Source organism: Pristiophorus japonicus, chromosome 5 (genome assembly GCF_044704955.1).
Source record: "Pristiophorus japonicus isolate sPriJap1 chromosome 5, sPriJap1.hap1, whole genome shotgun sequence".
Taxonomy (NCBI): domain Eukaryota; kingdom Metazoa; phylum Chordata; class Chondrichthyes; family Pristiophoridae; genus Pristiophorus; species Pristiophorus japonicus.
This window is the reverse complement of record NC_091981.1, coordinates 137,881,979-137,909,120: the sequence shown is the minus strand read 5'-3', so window position 1 is coordinate 137,909,120 and position 27,142 is coordinate 137,881,979. Positions and strand designations below refer to the sequence as shown.

The following is a 27,142-nucleotide window of genomic DNA, read 5'->3' as shown; positions in this document are numbered from 1 at the left end:
TTTCACTGTATGATTCTCCAAGACATAGAAATTCTGTTGCAAGTTTTAATTTTTTTTTAATGAAGAAATTAATTGTAGCTGAATTTTCTTTTAAACTGATGTAAGTTTACATATAAGGGGTAATTTTATTACTTAGCACCCTTGATTTTAATGGACATAAAATCCTGCGGGGCCTACTGATCTCCACACCCACATAAATTCCTGGTGCATGTTTCTGGTGCATGAAGCATTGCCCTGGGAGTGCAAATTTGCAAAATTCACCACATAGCATTTACATTTAACTTGTATGTGGGAAAAAATGTAAATGATTTTCCATATTTTATGTGGCAGTAAATATGTTGCAATAAAGATGAATTTTTATGATGTTTAAATTATTTTAAATGAGGGTCTGCATTTGTTACAGACACTTTCCAAACCCCATGAGCAACTCCAACAGCCTGAAAGCCACCCAGAGGAGACAGAGGAAGAACTCTGCCAACAACAGGCTATACAGGAGGATGAGGGGCCTCCCTGTGGTAGTAATAGGAGCAACAGCAACAGTACCTATGAGAGAGCAATATCAGAACTTCAGCCAGACATTGTGCAGGTGAAACAGGAGCCCCCAGACAGTGATGATGAAATTCAATACAAGCAGAGCGAACCCGAGGAAAAAACAGCATTTTTTCACCAGGTAAATAAAGTATTATATAAACCACTACTGTTAAAATAAAACCAGAAAAGCCAACAGCCTGAATGACTTCAGTACTTACCAGAGCTATCAGCAGTCGTGATACTTATGATCAATAAGAGTGACACAGATGTCAAATCTATTGAATTATATGGAGATGTGCTTATTAAAAGAGTAATCTACCTCAAAATATGTCACATTTTTAAACTATAGCGAATTATCATTCCACGTAGGTGACATTTTACAAAGCTGTGATTCTGGCTATTGCTGAAGTAAGGTCCAAGGTCAGCTGTATTTTTGTATTACCTCAGCCCTGAGGCTTTGGAATCGTGTTGAACAAATGCACTGGACAGTCAGTAGTGTGTGTTGGTGATGTGTGCAGAATTAGATATGGAAACAATTGTCATGCTGCTGCTGGAAATATTTTCCAGTGCTATTGTTTTCTCAACCCCCTCCAGCTGAACTTGCTAGTTGACGAGGACACTCTTTTCTCAGCTTCTCCAATTTTAACTACACTTGCTCCTCTTCTTCATGTGTCTCCTTTCTTCTGGGTCTGCTCAATCCTCCTGCTGACTCCTCTGCTAATTTTTTTCCAACTGTCTCTTTCTTTTTGTTCCAGTTACATTTTGTGGAGCTCCCGAGGTTAACAATGCAGCTCATGACATAATCTGAGCCACTAATGATAATGGTTACAGATTTACCTCAACATAAATTACACCAATTCCCCCAATGATACACGATGATTGATACCACAAAAAATTACAACAAAAAGCAACTAATACTTTATGTCAACTATAATGACAAATCATGTCAGATAGTGGTGATATGCAGAAAATAAAGTGTTGGCTCTGTGGCTAACACAACTCACACATGCGTGATTTTCTCACAAATTACATGCACCGATTCCACTCAATTATATTTTTTCTGGAAATTACTACTATGGTTGCCAACTCTTGAACGTATTCCTGGAGGTTCGATCACATGATATCGGACTGCCTCACATCTGGTTATGTTATATCTGATCATGCGATTCCCAATCACATGACACTTGCCCGCAGTTTGCAAATGTTACTGCATTTACTTTATAAAGTGTGGCTGCCCCAGTAGTTGAGTATCTTTATTCATAGTTCTATGCCATCAGTTGCTGTGTGAGAGGTTCTGGGCACCGGAAGGCTGCCCGCGAGAAGCAGGAAGTGCACAGGTGCAAACCATAGGCGGAAAGCTCCACTTTTCTCCCAGATTTCTAGCAGCAGTAATGTAATAGCATTCGAGCATTTGATTTGAAATATAATACATCAGTAAACAATTTTCACAATTTACTGATGGTAAATTTTTTCCAATTAAATATTGGGAAGACCAAAGCCATTGTCTTTGGGGGCCACCACAAACCCTGTTCCCTAGCCATCGACTCCATCCCTCTCCCTAGCATCTGCCTGAGGCTGAACCAGACTGTTTGCAGCCTAGGTGTCATATTTGACCCTGAATTAAGCTTCTGGCCACATATCCACAGCATAACTAAAACCGTCTATTTCCACCTTGTTAACATTGCCCATCTCCGCCCTTGCCTCAGCTCATGTGCTGCTGAAACCGTCATCCATGCCTTTGTTACCGCTAGACTTGAGGTGCACTCCTGGCTGGCCTCCCACATTCTACCCTACGTAAACTTGAGGTCATCCAAAACTCGGTTGCCCGTGTCCTAACTCGCACCAAGTCCTATTCGCCCATCACCTCTGTGTTCGCTGACCTACATTGGCTCACGGTTAAGCAACACCTCAATTTCAAAATTCTCATCCTTGTTTACAAATCCCTCCATGGCCTTGCCCCTCCCTATCTCTGTAATCTCCTTCAGCCTCACAACCCCCCACAATATCTACACTCCTCAAATTCTGTCCCCTTGCACATCCCTAATTATAACTGCTCAACCATCGGTGGCCGTGTCTTCAGCTGCCGGTGCCCTAAGCTCTGGAACTCCGTCCCTCTCCACCTCTCTATCTCTCGTTCCTCCTTTAAGATGCTCCTTAAAACCTGCCTCTTTGACCAAGCTTTTGGTCATTTGCCGTAATTTCTTCTTGTGTGGCTTGATGTCAAATTTATTTTTTTTGTCTTATAACACTCCTGTGAAGCGCCTTGGAACATTTTACTAGGTTAAAGGTGTAAAGTCCTTACTCTACAGTATGAAACAACACGAGGCACATTCTGGGGACAAGGTCACTCTATGACCTTAACTCTTTATTCATAGGACTCCAAAGATGATGACCCTGCATGGGACCTCCCTTTTTATACCTGTCTGATCAGGTAAGGAGTGTCTCCCACAAGTTCACCCCTTGTGGTCAAGGTGTACATGTAGGTTGAGTGTATACAGTAATACAGTGGTGTTACATTGTGGTTACATACATAACATCACCTCCCCCCCAAAGTCTTATTAGGATCATAGGTTTAGTCTTTCAGGTGGTCTACGCTCCCTCGTGGAGCGCCACAGTTGGGGCTCTGGTTGTTGGACACTGACGTGAGTGTCTGTTACCTGTGGTGATTCCGACCTGTCCAGGCTGACCGCAAGGATTGTGTATTCTTCTGATTGCTCTTGTTGCTCATTCACTGGCGGTGTTGTGAGCTCCATCTCATGGTCTTCTTCAGGTTCCTCCGTGTCGATGCTGAACCTTTTTTTTACTTGATCCAGATGCTTACGGCATACCTGACCATTGTTGAGTTTTACCACGATGACCCTATTCCCCTCTTTGTCAATTACAGTGCCCTCAAGCCATTTGGGCCCCATGGCGTGATTGAGGACGAATACAGGATCATTTATTTCTATACATTTCCCCCTCGAATTACGGTCATGGTACTCATTTTGTGACTTGCGCTTGCCCTCAACTATGTCGGTCAGGACTGGGTGAATGAGGGACAACCGAGTTTTGAGTGTCCGTTTCATTAGTAGCTCTGCGGGCGGGACCCCCGTGAGCGAGTGCGGTCGGGATCTATAGGCCAGCAGGAGACGCGATAGGCGGCATTGTAGGGACGGTCCTTGAATCCTGAGCATACCTTGCTTAATGATTTGGACCGCACGTTCCGCCTGGCCATTGGAGGCTGGCTTGAACGGCGCAGTCCTGACGTGGTGATGCCATTGCCCAACATAAACTCTCAGAATTCGTAGCTTGTGAAACATGGGCCATTATCACTAACCAGAATGTCCGGCAAGCCATGGGTTGCAAAGATCGCACGTAGGCTTTCCACAATGGTGGATGACGTGCATGAATTCAGGATGATGCACTCGATCCATTTTGAGTACGCATCTACAACGATAAGGAACATCTTCCCCATGAACGGGTCCATGTAGTCAACGTGAATGCATGAGCATGGCTTGGTGGGCCAGGGCCACGGGCTGAGCGGGGCCTCCCTGGGGGCATTATCCAGCTAGGCACACGTCGTGCACCTGAGAACACAGTGTTCCAGGTCTGAATCAATTCCAGGCCACCAAATGTGTGACCCGGGCAATGACCTTCATCAGCACAATGCCTGGGTGCTCGCTGTGGAGTTCCCTGATGAATGCCTCCCTGCCCTTCTGGGTCATAACTACCCGGCTGCCCCATAGTAGGCAGTCGGCTTGGATGGAGAGCTCATCCATTCGCCTGTGGAATGATCTGACCTCCTCAGGGCATGCCCTGTGTGTGGGCACCCAATCCCCAGTCAGGACACATTTCATTATCAGGGATAGGAGGGGATCTCTGTTTGTCCAGATTTTGATCTGGCGGGCTGTGATGGGGAGCCTGCGCTGTCAAAGGCATCGACAGCCATGACCATCTCGGCGCTTTGCTCCACTTCCCCCTCAGTGGTGGCCAGTGGAAGCCTGCTGAGCGCGTCAGTGCAATTTTCAGTGCTGGGCCGGTGCCGGGTGGAGTAGTCATAAGCAGCCAGCGTGAGAGCCCATTGCTGTATGCGAGCTGATGCATTGGCATTGACAGCCTTGCTGTCTGACAACAGGGATGTGAGTGGCTTGTGGTCTGTCTCTAATTCAAACTTCCTACCAAAGAGGTACTGATGCATTTTTTTTTACACCAAAACACATGCAAGCGCTTCCTTCTCGACCATCCCATATCCCCGTGCTGCTTGAGAGAGCGACCTGGAGGCATAATCTACAGGTTGTAGTTGACCCTCAGCATTGCCCTGCTGCAACATGCACCCAACTCCATAGGACGATGCATCACATGTCAGAACCAATTTTTTTCAGGGGTCGTACAGGGTCAACAACTTGTTTGAACAAAGTAGATTTCGCGCCCGATCAAAAGCCCGTTCCTGACAGTCCCCCCAAAACCAATCACAACCCTTACACAGGAGCACGTGTAGCGGCTCCAACAATGTGCTCAAGTTCGGCAGAAAGTTCCCAAAATAGTTCAACAGTCTCAGGAATGAACGCAACTCCGATGTGTTGCAGGGCCTGGGTGCTCGTCGAATCGCCTCTGTTTTGGATTCTGTGGGCCGAATCCCATCTGCAGCAACCCCTGTGCCCAGAAACTCAACCTCAGGAGCTAAAAACAAACATTTAGACTTCTTGAGTCGCAGGCCTACCCGGTCCAGTCTGCGTAGCACCTCCTCCAAGTTGTGGAGGTGTTCCTCGGTGTCTCAACCCGTGATGAGGCTGTCGTCCTGGAATACGATCGTTCCAGGAATGGATTCAGGCAGGCTTTCCATGTTTCTTTGAAAAATTGCAGCCGCTGATCGAATGCCAAATGGGCACCTGTTATAAACGAACAGTCCCTTGTGCGTGGTGATGGTGGTCAGTAGTTTAGATTCATCGGCCAGTTCCTGGGTCATATAGGCTGAAGCAAGGTCCAACTTGGTGAACAGCTTACCGCCTGCGAAAAGGTCCTCCGCTCTCGGGAGCGGGTATTGATCTTGTAGGGACACCCGATTGATGGTGGCCTTGCAGTCACCACAGATCCTGACAGAGCCATCTGCTTTTAGGACTGGAACGATGGGGCTCGCCCAGTCGCTGAATTCAACAGGCGAGATGATGCCCTCTCTCAACAGCTGGTCCAATTCGCTCTCAATCTTTTCCCGCATCACATACGGCACCGCTCTGGCTTTGTGGTACACTGGCCTGGCATCAGGGGTGATGTGTATTATTACTTTAGTGCCTTTGAAAGTCCCGACGCCAGGTTGGAATAGTGAATCGAATTGTTGTAGGACTTGTGAGCACGAACTTCGCTCCACAGATGACATTGCGTGAACATCCCCTCATTTCCAGTTCATCTCGGCTAACCAGCTCCTCCCCAACAGTGTGGGACCATTGCCCGGGACAATCCAGAGTGGCAGCCGATTCACTAACCCATTGTGTGTGACAGCCAACATTGCACTGCCTAGCACCGGAATTATTTCTTTAGTGTAAGTCCATAATTGTGTCTCAATACGTGCTAATTTGGGTCTACTGGCTTTAAGTGGCCATAGCTTCTCAAATTGCTGAACGCCCATGAGTGTCTGGCTGGCCCCAGTGTCCAGCTCCATGCGTACTGGGATACCGTTTAATAAAACCCTCATCATCATTGGTGACATTTTGGTGTATGAACTGTGAATATTCGCCACATGGACCCGCTGAACCTCGGCGTCCATCGATTTGCCCTAAAGGTCATCCTGCCTCAAAGAACCCTCTTCTAGTCCATCCACCTCAGATATTTGTCTGGTTGCAGACTTCCTGCACATTCGAGCTAAGTGGCCACTGAGATTGCAGTTCCTGCAGACAATCTGTTGAAATCTGCAAGATCTAGCTGAGTATTTTCCCCCACACCTCCAGCATGAGTTAAAGTTTCCATTGTTGGGAACAAAGGGAGTATGGCCAGGCATTCCTCGCTGACTGTCCCTTTGACTGCTCTTAAGTACCCTATTAGTTGGTGTTAATGGCCCCATCCCGGGCCGCATTGTCCACTGTGATCACGTGAATGTCCGTTCAGCCTGCCATTGTCTCTGTTGAAGTCCTATTCTGGGGTCTATTGCTGCCTGGGGAGTGTCGGACTGCCCTTGCCTGCCTGCGGGGCTCTGAGTCGCATTGATGATGTTGACTCCCTGATCCATTGCTGTGTTAGAGGCAGAATTGTGCACGTATATTATTTTCATCTCTTCCTCCCCCGCCATGAAAGTTTGAGCTATCAACGCTGCCGCTTCCAAGGTCAAATCCTTGGTCTCAATTAATTGGCAGAAAATTCCCACATGACCGATGCCCTCGATAAAGAAGTCCCTTAGCATCTCCCCCTGCAGGCGTCTGTGAACTTACAGAGGCTGGCCAAACGCCGGAGGTCCACTACGAACTCCGGTATGCTCTGTCCTTCACGAGGTCGGTGGGTGTAGAATCTGTGTCGGGCCATATATATGCTACTCGCCAGTTAGAGGTGCTCCCCGATCAATTTGCTAAGTTCATCAAAGGTTTTGTCCGCCGGCTTTTCGGGTGCTAGTAAGTCCTTCATGAGCGCATAAGTCTTTGGTCTGCAGCTGGTCAAAAGATGAGCCCTTCGCTTGTCGGCCGCTGCATCCCCCAGCCATTCTTTCGTAACGAAGCTTTGCTGAAGCCTCTCGACAAAATCGTCCCAGTCTTCCCCAACATGGTACCGTTCCTCTGTGCTACCGGTGGCCATTCTCGTGGACCGTGAATTCCCGTTTCTCGTTGCCAATGTAAAGTCCTTACTCTACAGCATGAAACCACACAAGGCACATTCTGGGGACAAGGTCACTCTGTGACCTTAACTCTTTATTCACAGGACTCCAAAGACGATGACCCTGCGTGAGACCTCCCTTTTTATACCTGTGTGATCAGGTAAGGAGTGTCTCCCACAAGTTCACCCCTTGTGGTCAAGGTGTGCATCTAGATTGAGTGTATACAATAATACAGTGGTGTTACATTGTGGTTACATACATGACAAAAGGCACTATATAAATACAAGTTGTTGTTGTAATGCCTGTGATCTAACATTGAGCCGGAGTCATGTGAAGGTCAAGCACATTTGTTTACTTGCATTTGGTCAAACTATAGTGTTACAATCTATTGAAAGAAAATGGTTGGATCAGATTTCATATGGATTAATTTTAAATGCACTAACCACTCATGAAGGGCAATATTATGTACATTATTCTTAGATTTTCAAGTCCTCCTATTTCCTTTGGGACTCATGCATTCATCCTGGCGTTGGGGTAGGAAAGATTTTGCTGTAGCCACGCATTTCCTTTGGTTCACAAGGCTGGTGACATCAGTATGTTCAGGTCAACATGAGGCGTCAGTGAATTTTGTGAAAGAAATGGCTTTTGTTCTTTGCCCAGCATCCACAGCAGCAGAGACACCACTCTATCCTTCGGGTTGAATGCTGTACATGTGCATTTGGGTGCTGCTGAAAGTGACAATACCAAGAGAACAATGCTAGACTACCCTTTCCCCTCCACCTAGTGGGTTGATAACATTAGCCAGCTATTGTACTTAATTACAAACAAAAAACAGCTATCGTTTCAAATAAAGTTCTCTATTTTGTTTTGTTTGGTGAGCTTTTTCCAGCAATCATGAGTGGGCTGATAAACAGAATAGTTATTCAAAGTGCTGAAGGTATATATCCAGCTTTACTGATTTCTGGTGAGTCTCGTAGCCTTACAGAAAATACCACTGTCATAAAAAAAAATCTATGCATTACTTTTTGGTTTGAAAGCATAACCTTGTGTTATAACTTATTTGCAGCTGGAGAAGACTGCAGAGGTAGGGAAGGGTGAGGCTGCTAAGCCACTTGTAAATGAGGGCAAGCATTTTGAATTAATTCATTGAAGCACAGTGAGCCATTGTTGTAGAGGAGTAGAATTTGTTGTGGGATAGGATGTGGGCATCGAAGTTTGGGATAAATTGTGGTTTACTTTAGATGGAACTTGGGGCTGGCAAGTAAAAATTGGAGCCGTCAAGCCTGGAGATAACTAAAGAATGGATGGGATTCAGTGGTAATGGGACTGAAGAGCGGCGACAGGTAGTGTTACAGAGGTGGAAATAGACATTTATGTTAATTGATAGGCCAAGCAGCTTGAAACTTAGCTCAGCTCAGGTTCATATAGGGCACCAAGGTTGCGCACTGTTGGGTTCATCTGTGGAGGGGAATGGAATTAGGATCTAGAATGCAGAGTTTGAAAATGGGATGGCATTGGTCTTGCTGACTTTAAGTTGGAGAAAGTTCTTGCTCATTCATGACTTGACGTCTACAAGGAAATGGTGGAGAGAGAGAGCTGTGTGTCATCAGTATACATATAGATGCTCACCCCATCCCCATGGATGATTTCGCTGAGGCACAGGATGTAGATGATAAAAAGGACGGGGGGGGGGGAAAGCTGGCTGTCAACAATTCTCTTCTAAGTTTTTTAAAATTGAACAACATCGGTGAAGGGCAAGGCCCACTGTGCAGGATATCACCAGGGTAAAATTAGTTGAGGGGTGACTCTGCTCTCCAACTCTCCCAGTGGGGAACAACACTCACTGGATGTGCAACACAGGAAATTGTGGGCATGCAGCCTGTGATTTTCTATTCATTAATTTTAATGGATAAATAATCATGAACTGTGCTTCCGTGATTTCCCAAGATGCACACCTTACAAGTGCTGCTCCCCAGTAAGAGCGTTGGATCGCAATATCAGCCCTGGGAAGAAGAGTTGAGATAAATCAAGAATTAGTGGTTAGGTGCCAGAAGCTTCTGGAACAGAGTTAGGATGATAGCAAGCTCAATTTATTAAATGTCTTTATATTAAAATTAACTGCGTAAAAAGAAGTGAAATTTGAACGAACAGTCCCTTTGAGCAACACAACAGGTAATGTCCAGATGTCCCAAAAACATGGCAAGACAGGTCAAGTGCTATCACAATGACTTCAAATCCATACTGTGTCATCTGCTCTTCTGTGATAAAGAGTATGTAAAAATTGGATACAAATACAGTTAACCTAGTGTCTGACTTGCACTGAGTAAAATTGAAATGAGAAACCTGTATATTTGGTGGTTGTTTATGGTTATTTAAATTAACCTGTAAAGCTGCCAGATAAAAAGTCATTAACGCGCACATTTTCAGAAATACAGAAAAATCCTAGTGAAGGTCCACAGGTGTGACTTTACAATACAAAAGTTGCATTACAAAATCACTTTAGACTGGTTTCTGTTGTTTCCCATTATAAATAGTACATGGAAATGATCAACATCTTCATTTTTGAGTCTGACTATAATCCACTTATGATTGTTGGTACCAACGACATAGGTAAAAAAAGGGATGAGGTCCTACGAAACGAATTTAAGGAGCTAGGAGCTAAATTAAAAAGTAGGACCTCAAAAGTAGTAATCTCGGGATTGCTATCAGTGCCACGTGCTAGTCAGAGTAGGAATCGCAGGATAGCGCAGATGAATACGTGGCTTGAGCAGTGGTGCAGCAGGGAGGGATTCAAATTCCTGGGGCATTGGAACCGGTTCTGGGGGAGGTGGGACCAGTACAAACTGGACGGTCTGCACCTGGGCAGGACCAGAACCAATGTCCTAGGGGGAGTGTTTGCTAGTGCTGTTGGGGAGGATTTAAACTAATATGGCAGGGGGATGGGAACCAATGCAGGGAGACAGAGGGAAACAAAAAGGAGGCAAAAGCAAAAGACAGAAAGGAGATGAGGAAAAGTGGAGGGCAGAGAAACCCAAGGCAAAGAACAAAAAGGGCCACTGTACAGCAAAATTCTAAAAGGACAAAGGGTGTTAAAAAAACAAGCCTGAAGGCATTGTGTCTTAATGCAAGGAGTATCCGCAATAAGGTGGATGAATTAACTGTGCAAATAGATGTTAACAAATATGATGTGATTGGGATTACGGAGACGTGGCTCCAGGATGATCAGGGCTGGGAACTCAACATCCAGGGGTATTCAACATTCAGGAAAGATAGAATAAAAGGAAAAGGAGGTGGGGTAGCATTGCTGGTTAAGGAGCAAATTAAGGCAATAGTTCGGAAGGACATTAGCTTGGATGATGTGGAATCTATATGGGTGGAGCTGCAGAATACCAAAGGGCAAAAAACGTTAGTGGGAGTTGTGTACTGACCTCCAAACAGTAGTAGTGATGTTGGGGAGGGCATCAAACATGAAATTAGGGGTGCGTGCAATAAAGGTGCAGCAGTTAGAATGGGTGACTTTAATATGCACATAGATTGGGTTAACCAAACTGGAAGCAATACGGTGGAGGAGGATTTCCTGGAGTGCATAAGGGATGGGTTTTTAGACCAATATGTCGAGGAACCAACTAGGGGGGAGGCCATCTTAGACTGGGTGTTGTGTAATGAGAGAGGATTAATTAGCAATCTCGTTGTGCGAGGCCCCTTGGGGAAGAGTGACCATAATATGGTGGAATTCTGCATTAGGATGGAGAATGAAACAGTTAATTCAGAGACCATGGTCCAGAACTTAAAGAAGGGTAACTTTGGAGGTATGAGGCGTGAATTGGCTAGGATAGATTGGCGAATGATACTGAAGGGGTTGACTGTGGATGGGCAATGGCAGACATTTAGAGACCGCATGGATGAACTACAACAATTGTACATCCCTGTCTGGCGTAACAATAAAAAAGAGAAGGTGGCTCAACCGTGGCTATCAAGGGAAATCAGGGATAGTATTAAAGCCAAGGAAGTGGCATACAAATTGGCCAGAAATAGCAGCGAACCCGGGGACTGGGAGAAATTTAGAACTCAGCAGAGGAGGACAAAGGGTTTGATTAGGGCAGGGAAAATGGAGTACGAGAAGAAGCTTGCAGGGAACATTAAGACGGATTGCAAAAGTTTCTATAGATATGTAAAGAGAAAAAGGTTAGTAAAGACAAACGTAGGGCCCCTGCAGTCAGAATCAGGGGAAGTCATAACGGGGAACAAAGAAATGGCGGACCAATTGAACAAGTACTTTGGTTCGGTATTCACTGAGGAGGACACAAACAACCTTCCGGATATAAAAGGGGTCGGAGGGTCTAGTGAGGAGGAGGAACTGAGGGAAATCCTTATTAGTCGGGAAATTGTGTTGGGGAAATTGATGGGATTGAAGGCCGATAAATCCCCAGGGCCTGATGGACTGCATCCCAGAGTACTTAAGGAGGTGGCCTTGGAAATAGTGGATGCATTGACAGTCATTTTCCAACATTCCATTGACTCTGGATCAGTTCCTATGGAGTGGAGGGTAGCCAATGTAACCCCACTTTTTAAAAAAGGAGGGAGAGAGAAAACAGGGAATTATAGTCCGGTCAGCCTGACATCGGTAGTGGGTAAATTGATGGAATCAATTATTAAGGATGTCATAGCAGTGCATTTGGAAAGAGGTAATATGATAGGTCCAAGTCAGCATGGATTTGTGAAAGGGAAATCATGCTTGACAAATCTTCTGGAATTTTTTGAGGATGTTTCCAGTAGAGTGGACAAGGGAGAACCAGTTGATGTGGTATATTTGGACTTTCAGAAGGCTTTCGACAAGGTCCCACACAAGAGATTAATGTGCAAAGTTAAAGCACATGGGATTGGGGGTAGTGTGTTGACATGGATTGAGAACTGGTTGTCAGACAGGAAGCAAAGGGTAGGAGTAAATGGGGACTTTTCAGAATGGCAGGCAGTGACTAGTGGGGTACCGCAAGGTTCTGTGCTGGGGCCCCAGCTGTTTACACTGTACATTAATGATTTAGACGAGGGGATTAAATGTAGTATCTCCAAATTTGCGGATGACACGAAGTTGGGTGGTAGTGTGAGCTGCGAGGAGGATGCTATGAGGCTGCAGAGCGACTTGGATAGGTTAGGTGAGTGGGCAAATGCATGGCAGATGAAGTATAATGTGGATAAATGTGAGGTTATCCACTTTGGTGGTAAAAACAGAGACACAGACTATTATCTGAATGGTGACAGATTAGGAAAAGGGGAGGTGCAACGAGACCTGGGTGTCATGGTACATCAGTCATTGAAGGTTGGCATGCAGGTACAGCAGGCGGTTAAGAAAGCAAATGGCATGTTGGCCTTCATAGCGAGGGGATTTGAGTACAGGGGCAGGGAGGTGTTGCTACAATTGTACAGGGCCTTGGTGAAGCCACACCTGGAGTATTGTGTACAGTTTTGGTCTCCTAACCTGAGGAAGGACATTTTTGCTATTGAGGGAGTACAGTGAAGGTTCACCAGACTGATGTCCGGGATGGCGGGACTGACCTATCAAGAAAGACTGGATCAACTGGGCTTGTATTCACTGGAGTTCAGAAGAATGAGAGGGGACCTCATAGAAACGTTTAAAATTCTGATGGGGTTAGACAGGTTAATGCAGGAAGAATGTTCCCAATGTTGGGGAAGTTCAGAACCAGGGGACACAGTCTAAGGATAAGGGGGAAGCCATTTAGGACCGAGATGAGGAGGAATTTCTTCACCCAGAGAGTGGTGAACCTGTGGAATTCTCTACCACAGAAAGTTGTTGAGGCCAATTCACTAAATATATTCAAAAATGAGTTAGATGAAGTCCTTACTACTAGGGGAATCAAGGGGTATGGTGAGAAAGCAGGAATGGGGTACTGAAGTTGCATGTTCAGCCATGAACTCATTGAATGGCGGTGCAGGCTAGAAGGGCCGAATGGCCTACTCCTGCACCTATTTTCTATGTTTCTATGTTTCTATGAATTTTTCTGGCCAATTCCTCATGGAGATATCAATCATTTATTGATCATGTTGTGATAAAAATTGAGATTTTTTAACCTAGTTTCTGGTGTTTGTTTAGTTAAAAAAATTAAAAAAACTAAGGTTCAAATTAATGTCTGTGTTATGTTTTTTGAGTGGTTCAGCATCACCAGCCATATCTGTTAGCAAACCTTGTGTCCCTTCAGGACTGTACCTTTTTCTGACCAGTATCTGGGTAAACTAGGGATCGAAACAGAGGACTTATACTCTGTTGGATTACTTCAAACACAGTAACCGTAACATGGAAGAAATCACAGCGCTGGCAGTTAGTTTTTAGTTGTGGCAAACTGCTTGAGCAAATTGGAACTCGGTTGTCCACATATGACGTCATATCTTGAAATTCTACAAAGGAAACGAACCTGATTGTTTCATCCAAAGATTCCTTGTCAAAGACTGCAATTCCAGAAGAGTATATTAACTCCTCGTAGACTGCTTCTAGTTCTTTGGTTTCAAGTAATGTTCTGTTTTCGTGTCTTGCTCTGTTTTTTTTTGCTTCTACGCCGTATGTCATTTTGTTTGTAAATAAACATACTGAAGTAGGTTAAGCTCAGACGCATTGTTCTAATCATCATTCGGGGAAAGTGAACAGCCAGAGGTCATGGTCCATGTCGGAACCAATGACATAGGTAGAAAGAGGGATGAGGTCCTACAGGCAGATTTTAGAGAGCTAGGAAAAAAATTAATAAGCAGGACATCAAAGCTAATAATCTCCGAATTATTCCCTGTGCCATGCAATAGTGAGTACAGAAATAGGAGGATTAGCAGATGAATGCATGACTGGAGAGATTGTGCAGGAGGGAGGGCTTTAGATTCCTGAGGCATTAGGATCGGTTCTGGGGGAGGTGGGACCTGTACAAGCCAGGTACTGGTTGCACCTAAACGTGTCCGGGACCAATATCCTCGCAGGGGTTTCGCTAGTGCTTTTGGGAAGGGTTAAAATTACCTTGGTGGGGGAAGGGAACCTGATCCTAGATTCAGAAGGGAGAGAAGCAAAGCTGGAAATGGAAGGCGGTAAATTAGTAATTAAGTTTGGAAGACAGAGGGAACAAAACGCTGGAAAATAGACAACAGGGGTTTGAGAGTGTTTAATGGTATATACTTCAATGCAAGGAGTCGAATGAATAAGGCAGATGAGCTGAGGGCATAGATAGACAGGCGGAAGTATGATATAGAAACATAGAAACATAGAAAATAGGGGCAGCAGTAGGCCATTCGGCCCTTCGATCCTGCACCACCATTCAATATGATTATGGCTGATCATGCAATTCAGTACCCCATTCCTGCTTTCTCTCCATACCCATTGATCCCTTTAGCTGTAAGAGCCACATCTAACTCCCTTTTGAATATATCTAATGAACTGGCGTCAACAACTTTCTGTGGTAGAGAATTCTACATGCTCACAACTCTCTGAGTGAAGAAGTTTCTCCTCATCTTGGTCCTAAATGGCTTACCCCTTTTCCTTAGACTGTGACCCCTGGTTCTGGACCTCCCCAACATCGGGAACATTCTTCTTGCATCTAACCTGTCCAATCCCGTCAGAATTTTATGTGTTTCTATGAGATCCCCTCTCATTCTTCTAAATTCCATTGAATATAAGCCTAGTCGATCCAGTCTTTCTTCATATGTCAGTCCTGTCATCCCGGACACCAGTCTGGTGAACCTTCGCTGCACTCCCTCAATAGCAAGAATGTCCTTCCTCAGATTAGGAGACCAAAACTGTACACAATATTCAAGATGTGGCTTCATCAAGGCCCTATACAACTGTAGTAAGACCTCCCTGCTCCTATACTCAAATCCTCTCGCTATGAAGGCCAACATGCCATTTGCCTTCTTCACCACCTGCTGTACCTGTATGCCAACTTTCAATGACTGATGTACCATGACACCCAGGTCTCGTTGCACCTCACCTTTTACTAATCTGTCACCATTCAGATAACAATCTGCCTTCCTGTTTTTACCATCAAAGTGGATAACCTCACATTTATCTACATTATACCACATTTGCCATGTATTTGTACACGCACCTAACCTGTCCAAGTACCCTGCAGCCTCTTAGCATCCTCCTCACAGCTCACACTGCCATCCAGCTTAGTTCATCTGCAAACTTGGAGATATTACATTCAATTCCTTTGTCTAAATCATAAATGTATATTGTAAATAGCTGGGGTCCCAGCACAGAAACTTGCGGTACCCCTCTAGTCACTGCTTGCCATTCTGAAAAGGACCTGTTTATTCCTACTCTTTGCTTCCTGTCTGTCAACCAGTTGTCTATCCACGTCAATATATTACCCCCAATACCATGTGCTTTAATTTTGCACACTAATCTCTTGTGTGAGACCTTGTCAAAATCCTTTTGAATGTCCAAATACACCACATCCACTGGCTCCCCCTTGTCCACTTTATTAGTTACATCCTCAAAAAATGCTAGAAGATTTGTCAAGCATGATTTCCCTTTCATAAATCCATGCTGACTTGGACCGATCCAGTCACTGCTTTCCAAATGTGCTGCTATTACATCTTTAATAATTGATTCCAGCATTTTCCCCATCACTGATGTCAGGATGACCGGTCTATAATTCCCTGCTTTCTCTCTCTCTCTTTTTTAAAAAGTGGGGTTACATTAGCTACCCTCCAGTCCATAGGAACTAATCCACAGTCTATAGAATGTTGAAAATTGACCACCAATGCATCCACTATTTCTAGGGACACTTCCTTAAGTACTCTGGGATGCGGACTATCAGGTCCTGGGAATTTATTGGCCTTCAATCTCATCAATTTTCCTAACACAATTTGATGACTAATAAGGATTTCCTTTAGTTCCTCTTTCTTGCTAGACCTTCGGTCCCCTAGTATTTCCGGAAGGTTATTTGTGTCTTCCTTCGTGAAGACAAAACCAAAGTATTTGTTCAACTGGCCTGCCATTTCTTTGTTCCCCATTATAAATTCACCTGCTTCTGACTGTAGGGGACCTACATTTGTCTTCACTAATCCTTTTCTCTTCACTTATCTGTAGAAGCTTTTGCAGTCAGTTTTTATGTTTCCTGCAAGCTTCCTCTCATATTCTATTTCCCCCCTCCTAATTAAACCCTTTGTCCTCCTCTGCTGAATTCTAAATTTCTCCCTGTCCTCAGGTTTGCTGCTTTTTTTGGCCAATTTATATGCCTCTTCCTTGGATTTAACTATCCCTAATTTTCCTTGGTTGAGCCAACTTCCACGTTTTATTTTTACGCCAGACAGGAATGTACAATTTTTGAAGTTCATCCATATGATCTTTAAATGTCTGCCATTACCTATCCACCATCAACCCTTTAAGTATCATTCGGCATTCTATCCTAGGCAAATCACGTCTCATGCCATCGAAGTTGCCTTTAAGTTCAGGAGTCTAGTCTCTGAATTAACTGTGTCACTCTCCATCTTAATGAAGAATTCTACCATATTATGGTCACTCTTCCCCAAGGGGCCTCGCACAACAAGATTGCTAATTCATCCTCTCTCATTACACAACACCCAGTCCAGGATGGCCAGCTCTCTCGTTGATTCCTCGACATATTGGTCTAGAAAACCATCCCTTATACACTCCAGGAAATCCTCCTCCACCGTATTGCTACCAGTTTGTTTAGCTCAATCTATATGTAGATTGAAGTCACCCGTGATGACTGCTGTACCTTTATTGCACGCATCCCTAATTTCCTGTTTGATGCCATCCCAACCTCACTATGATTGTTTGCTGATCTGTACACAACTCGCACTAGCATTTTCTGCCCTTTGGTATTCCGCAGCTCTACCCATATAGATTTTACCTCATCCACCAAATGTCCTTCCTTACTATTGCATTAATCCCCTTTTTAACCAGCAATGCTAACCCACCTCCTTTTCCTTTCAGTCTATCTTTCTTGAATATTGAATACACTTGGATGTTGAGTTCCCACCTTGGTCACCCTGGAGCCATGTCTCTGTGATCCCAATTACATCATATCCGTTAACAGTTATCTGTGCAGTTAATTCATCCACCTTATTATGAATGCTCCTCGCATTGAGACACAGAGCCTTCAGGCTTGTTTTTTTAACACTCCTTGTCCTTTTAGAATTATGTTGTAATGTGGCCCTTTTTGATTTTTGCCTTTGATTTTTCTGCCCTCCACTTTTACTTTTCTCCTTTATACCTTTTGCTTCTGACCCCATTTTACGTCCCTCTGTCTCCCTGCATAGGTTCCCATCCCCCTGCCTTATTAGTTTAAATCCTCCCCAAGAGCACTAGCAAACACTCCCCCAGGACATTGGTTCCAGTCCTGCCCAGGTGCAGACCGTCTGGTTTGTGCTGGTCCTACCTTCCCCAGAACCGGTTCCAATGTCCCAGGAATTTGAATCCCTCCCTCTTGCACCATTCCTCAAGCCACATATTCATCTTAACTATCCTGCTATTTCTACTCTAACTAGCTCGTGGCACTGGTAGCAATCCTGAGATTACTACTTTTGAGGTCCTACTTTTTAATTTAATTCCTAGCTCCCTAAATTCAGCTTGTAAAATCTTATCCCGCTTTTTACCTATACCATTGCACCACGACAACTGGCTGTTCATCCTTCCCCTCCAGAATGCCCTGCAGCTGCTCTGAGACATCCTTGATCCTTACACCAGTGAGGCAACATACCATCCTGGAGTCTCGATTGCGGCCGCAGAAACGCCTATCTATTTCCCTTACAATAGAATCCCCTACCACTATAGCTCTCCCTCTCTTTTTGCTGCCCTCCTGCGCAGCAGAGCCATCTATGGTGCCATGAACTTGACTGCTGCTGCCCTCCCCTGCTTGGCCATCTCCCCCAACAGTACACACGTTGTTATATCTGTTTTGGAGGGAGATGACCGCGGGGACCCCTGCACTACCTTCCTTCCACTGCTCTTCCTGATGGTCACCCATCCCCTATCTGCCCATGTAACCTTTACCTGAGATTACTAGCTGTGCCATGTGCTAGTCAAAGTAGAAATGAGCAGGATAATTAAGATCAATATGTGGCTTGAGGAATGGTGCAAGAGGGAGGGATTCAAATTCCTGGGACATTGGAACGGTTCTGGGGAATGTGGGACCAGTACAAACCGGATGGTCTGTACCTGGGCAGGACTGGAACCAATAGATATTACTGAAACATGGCTGAAAGAAAGGCAGGAATGACACCTCAGCATTCCTGGTTACAAGGTTTTCAGATGTGACAGAGAGGCAGGTAACAAAAGGAGATGGGGTCGCAATATTGGTTAAAGAAACAATTACAGCTGTGAGGAGGGTTGGTATGTTGGAAGGATCATCAAAGTAGGCCATATGGGTTGAACTGAAGAACAAAAAATGGGCAATTACACTGCTGGGAGTCAGAGTGAGATAGAAGAGCAAATAGGTGGGCACATTTCTGAGAAGTGCAACAACAATAGGGCAGTAATTAAAGGGTAGTAATAGTTGAGATGTGATTTAGCAAAAGTGAACTAGAAACAGCTACTTGAAGGTAAATGCAGTGTTAGAGCAGTGGGAGGTATTCAAGGAGAAGGTGGTGAGGGTTCAGAGCAAATATGTTCCCACAAAGAAAAAAGGCAGGACTCCCAAATCTAGAGCCCCCTGGATGTCAAGGGGTATACGAGATAGGGTAAAGCAAAAAAGGGAAGTTTATGTCAGATACCGAGAGCTAAATACTGCGGAAAGCCTAGAGGAGTATAGAAAGTGCTGGGGTGAAATTAAAAAGGAAATTAGGAAAGCTAGAGAGAGCATGAAAAAATCTTGGCAAGTAAAGTCAAGGAAAACCCAAAGATGTTTTATAAATATGTAATGAGTAAGAGGATAACTAAAGATAGAGTAGGGCCTATTAGAAACCAAAAGGGAAGCTTGTCTGTGGAGGCAGAAGACGTGGTATGGTTCTTAATGAATACTTTGCATCTGTCTTCACAAAAGAGAGGGATGTTGCAGACATTGTCGTTAAGGACTGTGAACTATTAGATGAAATAAACATAGTGAGATAGCAAGTATGAAGGGGTTTAGCAATGTTGAAAGCAGATAAATCACCAGGCCCGGATGAAATATATCTCAGGTTGTTAAGAGAAGCAAGGGAGGAAATAGCGGTGGATCTGACGATCATTTTTCAATCCACTCTGGCTACAGGTGTAGTGCCAGAAGATTGAAGGACTGCTAGTGTTGTACCATTGTTTAAAAAGGGATAGACCGTGTAATTACAGGCTAGACAGCCTAACCTCAGTGGTGGGAAAATTGTTTGAAAAAATTTTGAGAGACAGTATTAATCGTCATTTAGAAACATATGGACAGTCAGCATGGATTTGTTCAGGGAAGATCGTGACTGACTAACTTGATTGAATTTTTTGGGGAGGTAACAAGGAGGGTGGATGTGGCCAGTGCATGTGATGTAGTCTCAATGGATTTTAGAAAGACTTTTTTTTAGCAAGGTCCCATGTGGCAGACTGGTCAGTAAAGTAAAATTTATGGGATCCAACGGAATGTTGCAAGTTAGAATTATAGAATGGTTAAAGCACAGCAGGTTGCCATTCGGCCCATTGAGAGTGTGCAAGCTCCCTGCAAAAGCACTTGAGCTAGACCCACTCCCCACCCTTTCCCCGTAGCCCTGCATTTTTTTTCCTTCAGATACTTATCCAATTCCCTTTTGAAAGCCAAAATTGCATCTGCCTCCACCATCCTTTCAGGCTGTGCATTTCAAATCATAACCACTCACCACTATGTAAAAAAGTTTTTCCTCATGTCGCCTTTGATTCTTCTGCCAATCACCTTAAATCTGTGCCCTCTGGTTCTCGACCCTTCTGCCAATGGGAACAGTTTCTCTCTATCTACTCTTAATATCATAGAATCATAAAATGGTTACAGCACAGAAGAAGGCCATTCAGCCCTTCGAGCCCATGCCGAATCTCATCCAGTCCCTCTCCCCTGTCCTTTCCCCGTAACCTTGCAATTTCTTTTCCTTCAGATATTATCTAACTCCATTTTGAAAGATAAGATTGACACTGCCTCCAGCACCTTTCAGGCAGTGCATTCTAGATCTTAACCAATCCCTGCATAAGAAAGCTTTTTTTCTTGCGTCACCTTTGGTTGTTTTGCCAATCCCTTTAAATCTGTGTCATCTGGTTCTCGACCCTTCCACCAATGGCAACAGTTTCTCTCTATCTACTTTGTCCAGACTCCTCATGATTTTGAACACCTCTATCAAATCTTCTCTCAAACATCTGTGTTCCAAGGAGAACAACCCAGTCTATCAACATAACTGAAGTCCCTCATTCCTGGAATCATTCTCGTAAATCTTTTCTGCACTTACTCTAAGGCCTTCCTAAAGTATGGTGTCCAGAATCAGACACAGCACCCCTGTTGGGGCCAAACCAGTGTTTCATATAGGTTCATCTTAATTTCCACACTTTTGTACTCTATACCTCTATGTTGAATCAGTTTGGGTGGAGATAAGGAATAATAAGGGGGAAAAGTCGCTGGTGGGCGTCTATAGGACCCCTAACAATAGCTATACTGTTGGACGGAGTATTAATCAACAAATAATGGAGGCTTGTAAAAAATGAACGGCAATAATCATGGGTGATTTTAACCTTCATAGTGATTCGACAAAGCAAATTGGCCAGAGTAGCTTTGACGAAGAGTTCATAAAGTGTATCTGGAACAGTTTCCTTGATCAGTACTTTGTGAAACCAGCCAGGGAGCAGACTATCTTAGATCTGGTATTGTGCAATGAGACAGGATTAATAAATGATCTCCTAGTAAAGGATCATCTAAGAATGATTGACCATAATGTGGTTGAATTTCAAATTCAGTTGGAGGGTGAGAAAGTTGGATCTCAAACCAGTGTCCTAAGCTTAATAAAGGAGACTGCAAAGGTATGAAGGCAGAGTTGGCTAAAGTAGACTGAGAAAATAGATTAAAGTGTGGAACGGTTGATGATCAGTGGCAGACATTTAAGGAGATATTTCATTACTCTGAACAAAAATATATCCCAATGAGAAGGAAAGACGAAGGAAAAGGGATAACCATCCATGGCTAATTAAGGAAATAAGAGATGGTATCAAATTGAAAACAAGGGCATACAATGTGGCCAAGACTAGTCGGAGGCCAAAGGATTGGGAACATTTTAAAAGCCAGCAAAGAACGACTAAAAAAATAATAAAGAGAGGGAAGATAAATTATGAAAGTAAACAAGCACAAAACATAAAAACTAATAGCAAGAGTTTCTACAGGTACAGAAAAAGGAAAAGAGTGGCTAAAGTAAATGTTGGTCCCTTAGAGGATTAGACTGGGGAATTAATAATGAGGAACAGGGAAATTGCAGAAACTTTGAACAAATATTTTGTATCAGTCTTCACGATAGAAGACAACAAAAACATCTCAATAGTGGATAATCAAGGTGCTATGGGGAGGGAGGAACCTAGTACAATCACTATCACTAAAGAAGTAGTACTCGGTAAAATAATGGGACTAAAGGCGGACAAGTCCCCTGGACCTGATGGCTTGCATCCTAGGGTTCTAAAACAAGTGGCTGCAGAGATAGTGGATGCATTGGTTGTAATCTCCCAATATTCATTCAATTCTGGGAAGGTCCCAGCGGATTGGAAAACTGCAAAAGTAATGCCCATATTTAAAAAGGGAGGCAGACAGAAAGCAGGAAACTATAGACCAGTTAGCCTAACATCTGTCATTGGGAAAATGCTGGAGTCCATTATTCATCATCATAGGCAGTCCTTCGGAATCGAGGAAGACTTGCGTCCACTCTTAAAGTGAGTTCTTTAGTGGCTGAACAGTCCAATATGAGAGCCACAGACTCTGTCACAGATGGGATAGATAGTTGTTGAGGGAAGGGGTGGGTGGGACTTGTTTGCCGCATGCTCTTTCTGCTGCCTGCGCTTGATTTCTGCATACTCTCGGCGATGAGACTCGAGGTGCTCAGCGCCCTCCTGGATGCAATTCCTCCACTTAGGGCAGTCTTTGACCAGAAACTCCTAGGTGTCAGTGGGGATGTCACACTTTATCAGGGAGGCTTTGAGGGTGTCCTTGTAACATTTCCTCTGTCCACCTTTGGCTCGTTTGCCGTGTGGGAGTTCCAAGTAGAGGACTTGCTTTGGGAGTCCTGTGTCTGGCAAGTAAATTATGTGGCCTGCCCAGCGGAGCTGATCAAGTGTGGTCAGTGCTTCAATGCTAGGGATGTTGGCCTGGATGAGGACACTAATGTTGGTGCGCTTGTCCTCCCAAGGGATTTGTAGGATCTTGCGAAGACATCATTGGTGGTATTTCGCCAGCGACTTGAGGTGCCTACTGTACATGGTCCATGTCTCTGAGCCATACAGGAGGGCGGGTATTACTATAGCCCTGTAGACAAGAGCTTGGTGGCAGTTTTGAGGGCCTGGTCTTCAAACACACTTATTCTCATGCGATCGAAGGATGCACTGGCGCACTGGAGGCGGTGTTGGATCTTGGTCCATTATTAAGGAAGCAGTAGCAGGACATTTGGAAAAGCATAATTCAATCAAGCAGAGTCAGCATGGTTTTATGAAAGGGCAATCGTGTTTGACATATTAGCTGCCGTTCTTTGAGGATGTAATGAGCAGGGTGGATAAGGGGGAACCAGTGGATGTGGTGCATTTGGATTTCTAGAAGGCATTTGATAAGGTGCCACATAAAAGTTTACTGTACAAGATAAGAGCTCAGCGGTTGGTGGTAATTTATTAGCCTGGATAGAGGATTGGCTAACTAACAGAAAATAGAGAGTTGGGATAAACGGATCATATTCTGGTTGGTAAACAGTAACTGGTGGGGTGCCACAGGGATCGATGCTGGGGCCTCAACTATTTACAATCTATATTAATGACTTGGATGAAGGGACCGAATGTAATGTAACCAAGCTTGCTGATGATACAAAATGGGTGGGAAAGCAAATTGTGAAGAGAACACAAAAAATCTGCAATGGGATACAGACAGGCTAAGTGAGTGGGCAAACATTTGGCAGATGGAGTACAATGTAGGAAAATGTGAGGTTATTCACTTTGGAAGAAAAAATAGAAAAACAAATTATAATTTAAATGGAGAAAAATTGCAAAGTGCTACAGTAGAGAGGGAGCTGGGGGTCCTTGTGCATGAACCACAAAAAGTGAGTATGTAGGTACAGCAAGTGATCAGGAAGGCAAATGGAATGCTGGCTTTTATTGCAAGGAGGATGGAGGATAAAAGCAGAGAAGTCCTGCTGCAACTGTATAGTGTATTGGTGAGGCCACACCTAGAGTACTGTACAGTTTTGGTCTCTGTATTTAAGGAAGGATATACTTGCATTGGAGGCAGTGCAGAAAAGGTCCCGAGATGAGGGAATTGTTTTATGAAGATAGGTTGAGTAGGTTGGGCCTATACTCATTGGAGTTCAGAAGAATGAGAAGTGATCTTATCGAAACATGTAAGATAATGAGAGGGCTCGACAAGATTGATGCAGAGAGGATATTTCCACTCATAGGGGAAACTAAAACTAGGGGACATCATCTCAGAATAAGGGACCGCCCATTTAAAACTGAGATGAGGAGGAATTTCTTCTCTCAGAGGGTTGTAAGTCTATGGAATTCTCTGCCCCAAAGAGCTGTGGAGGCTGGTTCATTGAATATATTTAAGGCAGAGATAGATAGATTTTTGCGCAATAAGGGAATAAAGGGTTATGGGGAGTGGGCAGGGAAGTGGAGCTGAGTCCATGATCAGATGAGCCATGATCTTATTCAATGGCGGAGCAGGCCCGAGGGGTCAAATGGCGAGGGATCACAGCAAGAGCGGACCAGCAGCGGGGATAAAAGGAGCGGGGACCAAAAGCCCGAGATCACAGCAGCGAGAGCGGGATCAGCGGTGGGGATAAAAGGAGCGGGGACCCGAGGCCCGAGATCACAGCAGCAAGAGCAGGATCAGCGGTGGGGATAAAAGGAGCGGGGACCCAAGGCCCGAGATCACAGCAGCAAGAGCGGGACCAGTGGCGGGGATAAAAGGAGCGGGGACCTGAAGCCCGAGATCACAGTAGCGAGAGCGGGATCAGCGGTGGGGATAAAAGGAGCGGGGACCCGAGGCCCGAGATCACAGCAGCGAGAGCAGGATCAACGGTGGGAATAAAAGGAGCGGGGACCCGAGGCCTGAGATCACAGCAGCGAAAGCGGGACCAGTGGCGGGGATAAAAGGAGCGGGAACCCGAGGCCCGAGATCACAGCAGCGAGAGCGGGATCAACGGTGGGGATAAAAGGAGCGGGGACCCGAGGCCCGAGATCACAGCAGCGAAAGCGGGACCAGTGGCGGGGATAAAAGGAGCGGGGACCCGAGGCCCAAGATCACAGTAGCAAAAGCGGGACCAGTGGCGGGGATAAAAGGAGCGGGGACCCGAGGCCCAAGATCACAGTAGCAAAAGCGGGACCAGTGGCGGGGATAAAAGGAGCGGGGACCCGAGGCCCGAGATCACAGCAGCGAGAGCGGGACCAGTGGCGGGGATAAAAGGAGCGGGGACCCGAGGCCCGAGATCACAGCAGCGAGAGCGGGACCAGTGGCGGGGATAAAAGGAGTGGGGACCCGAGGCCCGAGATCACAGCAGCGAGAGCGGGACCAGCGGCGGGGATAAAAGGAGTGGGGACCCGAGGCCCGAGATCACAGCAGCGAGAGCGGGATCAGCGGCGGGGATAAAAGGAGCGGGGACCCGAGGCCCGAGATCACAGCAGCGAGAGCGGGACCAGTGGCGGGGATAAAAGGAACGGGGACCCGAGGCCCAAGATCACAGCAGTGAGAGCGGGATCAGCGGTGGGGATAAAAGGAGCGGGGACCCGAGGCCCGAGATCACAGCAGCGAGAGCGGGAGATTGAGGCCGAAGGTAAAACAAAGAAGTAAAAAGAAATCGAAGTGTGACGTCACAGCCAAGCAGGTAAGTGATTGGCTGGTGGATTGGTGAGTATTTAATCTTTTATTCTTCTTTTTATTTCCTTATCAGTAGGTAACCTTTGACATTGTTGCCAAATTAAGTAATTTAAGAGTTAAGTCATGGCAGGAGTGCCCAGACCCGGGTCATGCTCCTCCTGTGATATATGGGAAGTGTCCCTGACGACGACATGTGCGGGAAGTGTATCCAGCTGCAGCTCCTGACAGACCGCATTGCGGCACTGGAGCTGTGCATGGATTCACTCAGGAGCATCCGCGATGCTGAGCATGTCATGAATAGTACATTTAGTGAATTGGTCACACCGCAAATAAAGGTTACTCAGGCACATAGGGAATGGGTGACCATCAGGAAGAGCAGTGGAAGGAAGGTAGTGCAGGGGTCCCCTGCGGTCACCTCTCTCCAAAACAGATACACCGTTTTGGGTACTGTTGCGGGAGATGACTCATCAGGGGAAGGCAGCAGCAGCCAAGTTCATGGCACCAAGGGTGGCTCTGCTGCACAGGAGGGCAGGAAAAAGAGTGGGAGAGCTATAGTGGTAGGTGATTCTATTGTAAGGGGAATAGATAGGCATTTCTGTGGTCGCAACCGAGACTCCAAGATGGTATGTTACCTCCCTGATGCAAGGGTCAAAGATGTCTCGAAGCGGCTGCAGGACACTTTGGAGGGGGAGGGTGAAGAGCCAATTGTCACGGTGCATATAGGTACCAACGATATTGGTAACAAATGGGATGAGGTCCTACAAGCTGAATTTAGGGGGCTAGGAGTTAAATTAAAAAGCAGGACATCAAAGGTAGTAATCTCAGGATTGCTACCAGTGCAACATGTAGAAATAACAGGATAGCTAAGATGAATACGTAGCTTGAGGAGTGTTGCATGGGGGAGTGATTCAAATTCCTGGGACATTGGAACCGGTTCTGGGGGAGGCGGGACCAGTACAAACTGGACGGTCTGCACCTGGGCAGGACCAGAACCAATGTCCTAGGGGGAATGTTTGGTAGTGCTGTTGAGGAGGGGTTAAACAAATATGGCAGGTGAATGGGAACCTATGCAGGGAGACAGAGGGAAGTAAATTGGGGGCAGAAGCAAAAAATAAAAAGAAGAAAAGTAAAAGTGGAGGGCAAAGAAACACAAGGCAAAAATCAAAAAGGAGCACACTACAGCAAAAGTCTAAGTAGACAAAGTGTGTTCAAAAGACAAGCCTGAAGGCTCTGTGCCTCAATGCGAGGAGTATTCGTAATAAGGTGGACGAATTAACTGCGCAGGCAGCTATTAACGAATATGATGTGATTGGGATTACGGAGACATGGCTCCACAGCGACCAAGGCTGGGAATTCAACATTCAGGAAGGATAGACAGAAAGGAAAAGGAGGTGGGGTAGCGTTGCTAGTTAAAGAGGAAATTAACGCAATAGTAAGGAAGGACATTAGCTTGGATGATGTGGAATCTGTACAGGTAGAGCTGCGGAATACCAAAGGGCAGAAAACACTAGTGGGAGTTGTGTACAGACCACCAAACAGTAGTAGTGAGGTTGGGGACAGCGTCAAACAAGAAATTAGGGATGCGTGCAATAAAGGTACAGCAGTTATCATGGGCAACTTTAATCTACATATAGATTGGGCTAACCAAAGCAATATGGTGGAGGAGGATTTCCTGGAGTGTATTAGGGATGGTTTTCAAGACCAATATGTCAAGGAACCAACTAGAGGGCTAGCCATCCTAGACTGGGTGATGTGTAATGAGAAAGGACTAATTAGCCATCTTGTTCTGCGAGGCCCCTTGTGGAAGAGTGACCATAATATGGTAGAATTCTTTATTATGATGGAGAGTGAC

At 45.2% G+C, this 27,142-nt stretch overlaps 1 protein-coding gene across 1 annotated transcript in view; it reads left to right on the top strand.

Moving 5' to 3' along the window:
* LOC139264466 (histone deacetylase 9-like) overlaps positions 1–27,142 on the top strand; it is a 1,015,340-nt gene that overhangs the window by 519,690 nt on the left and 468,508 nt on the right. The window contains exon 12 of the mRNA XM_070880994.1: positions 404–670. Coding sequence (XP_070737095.1) covers positions 404–670 — 267 coding nt within the window. The remainder of the gene's footprint in view (positions 1–403; positions 671–27,142) is intronic.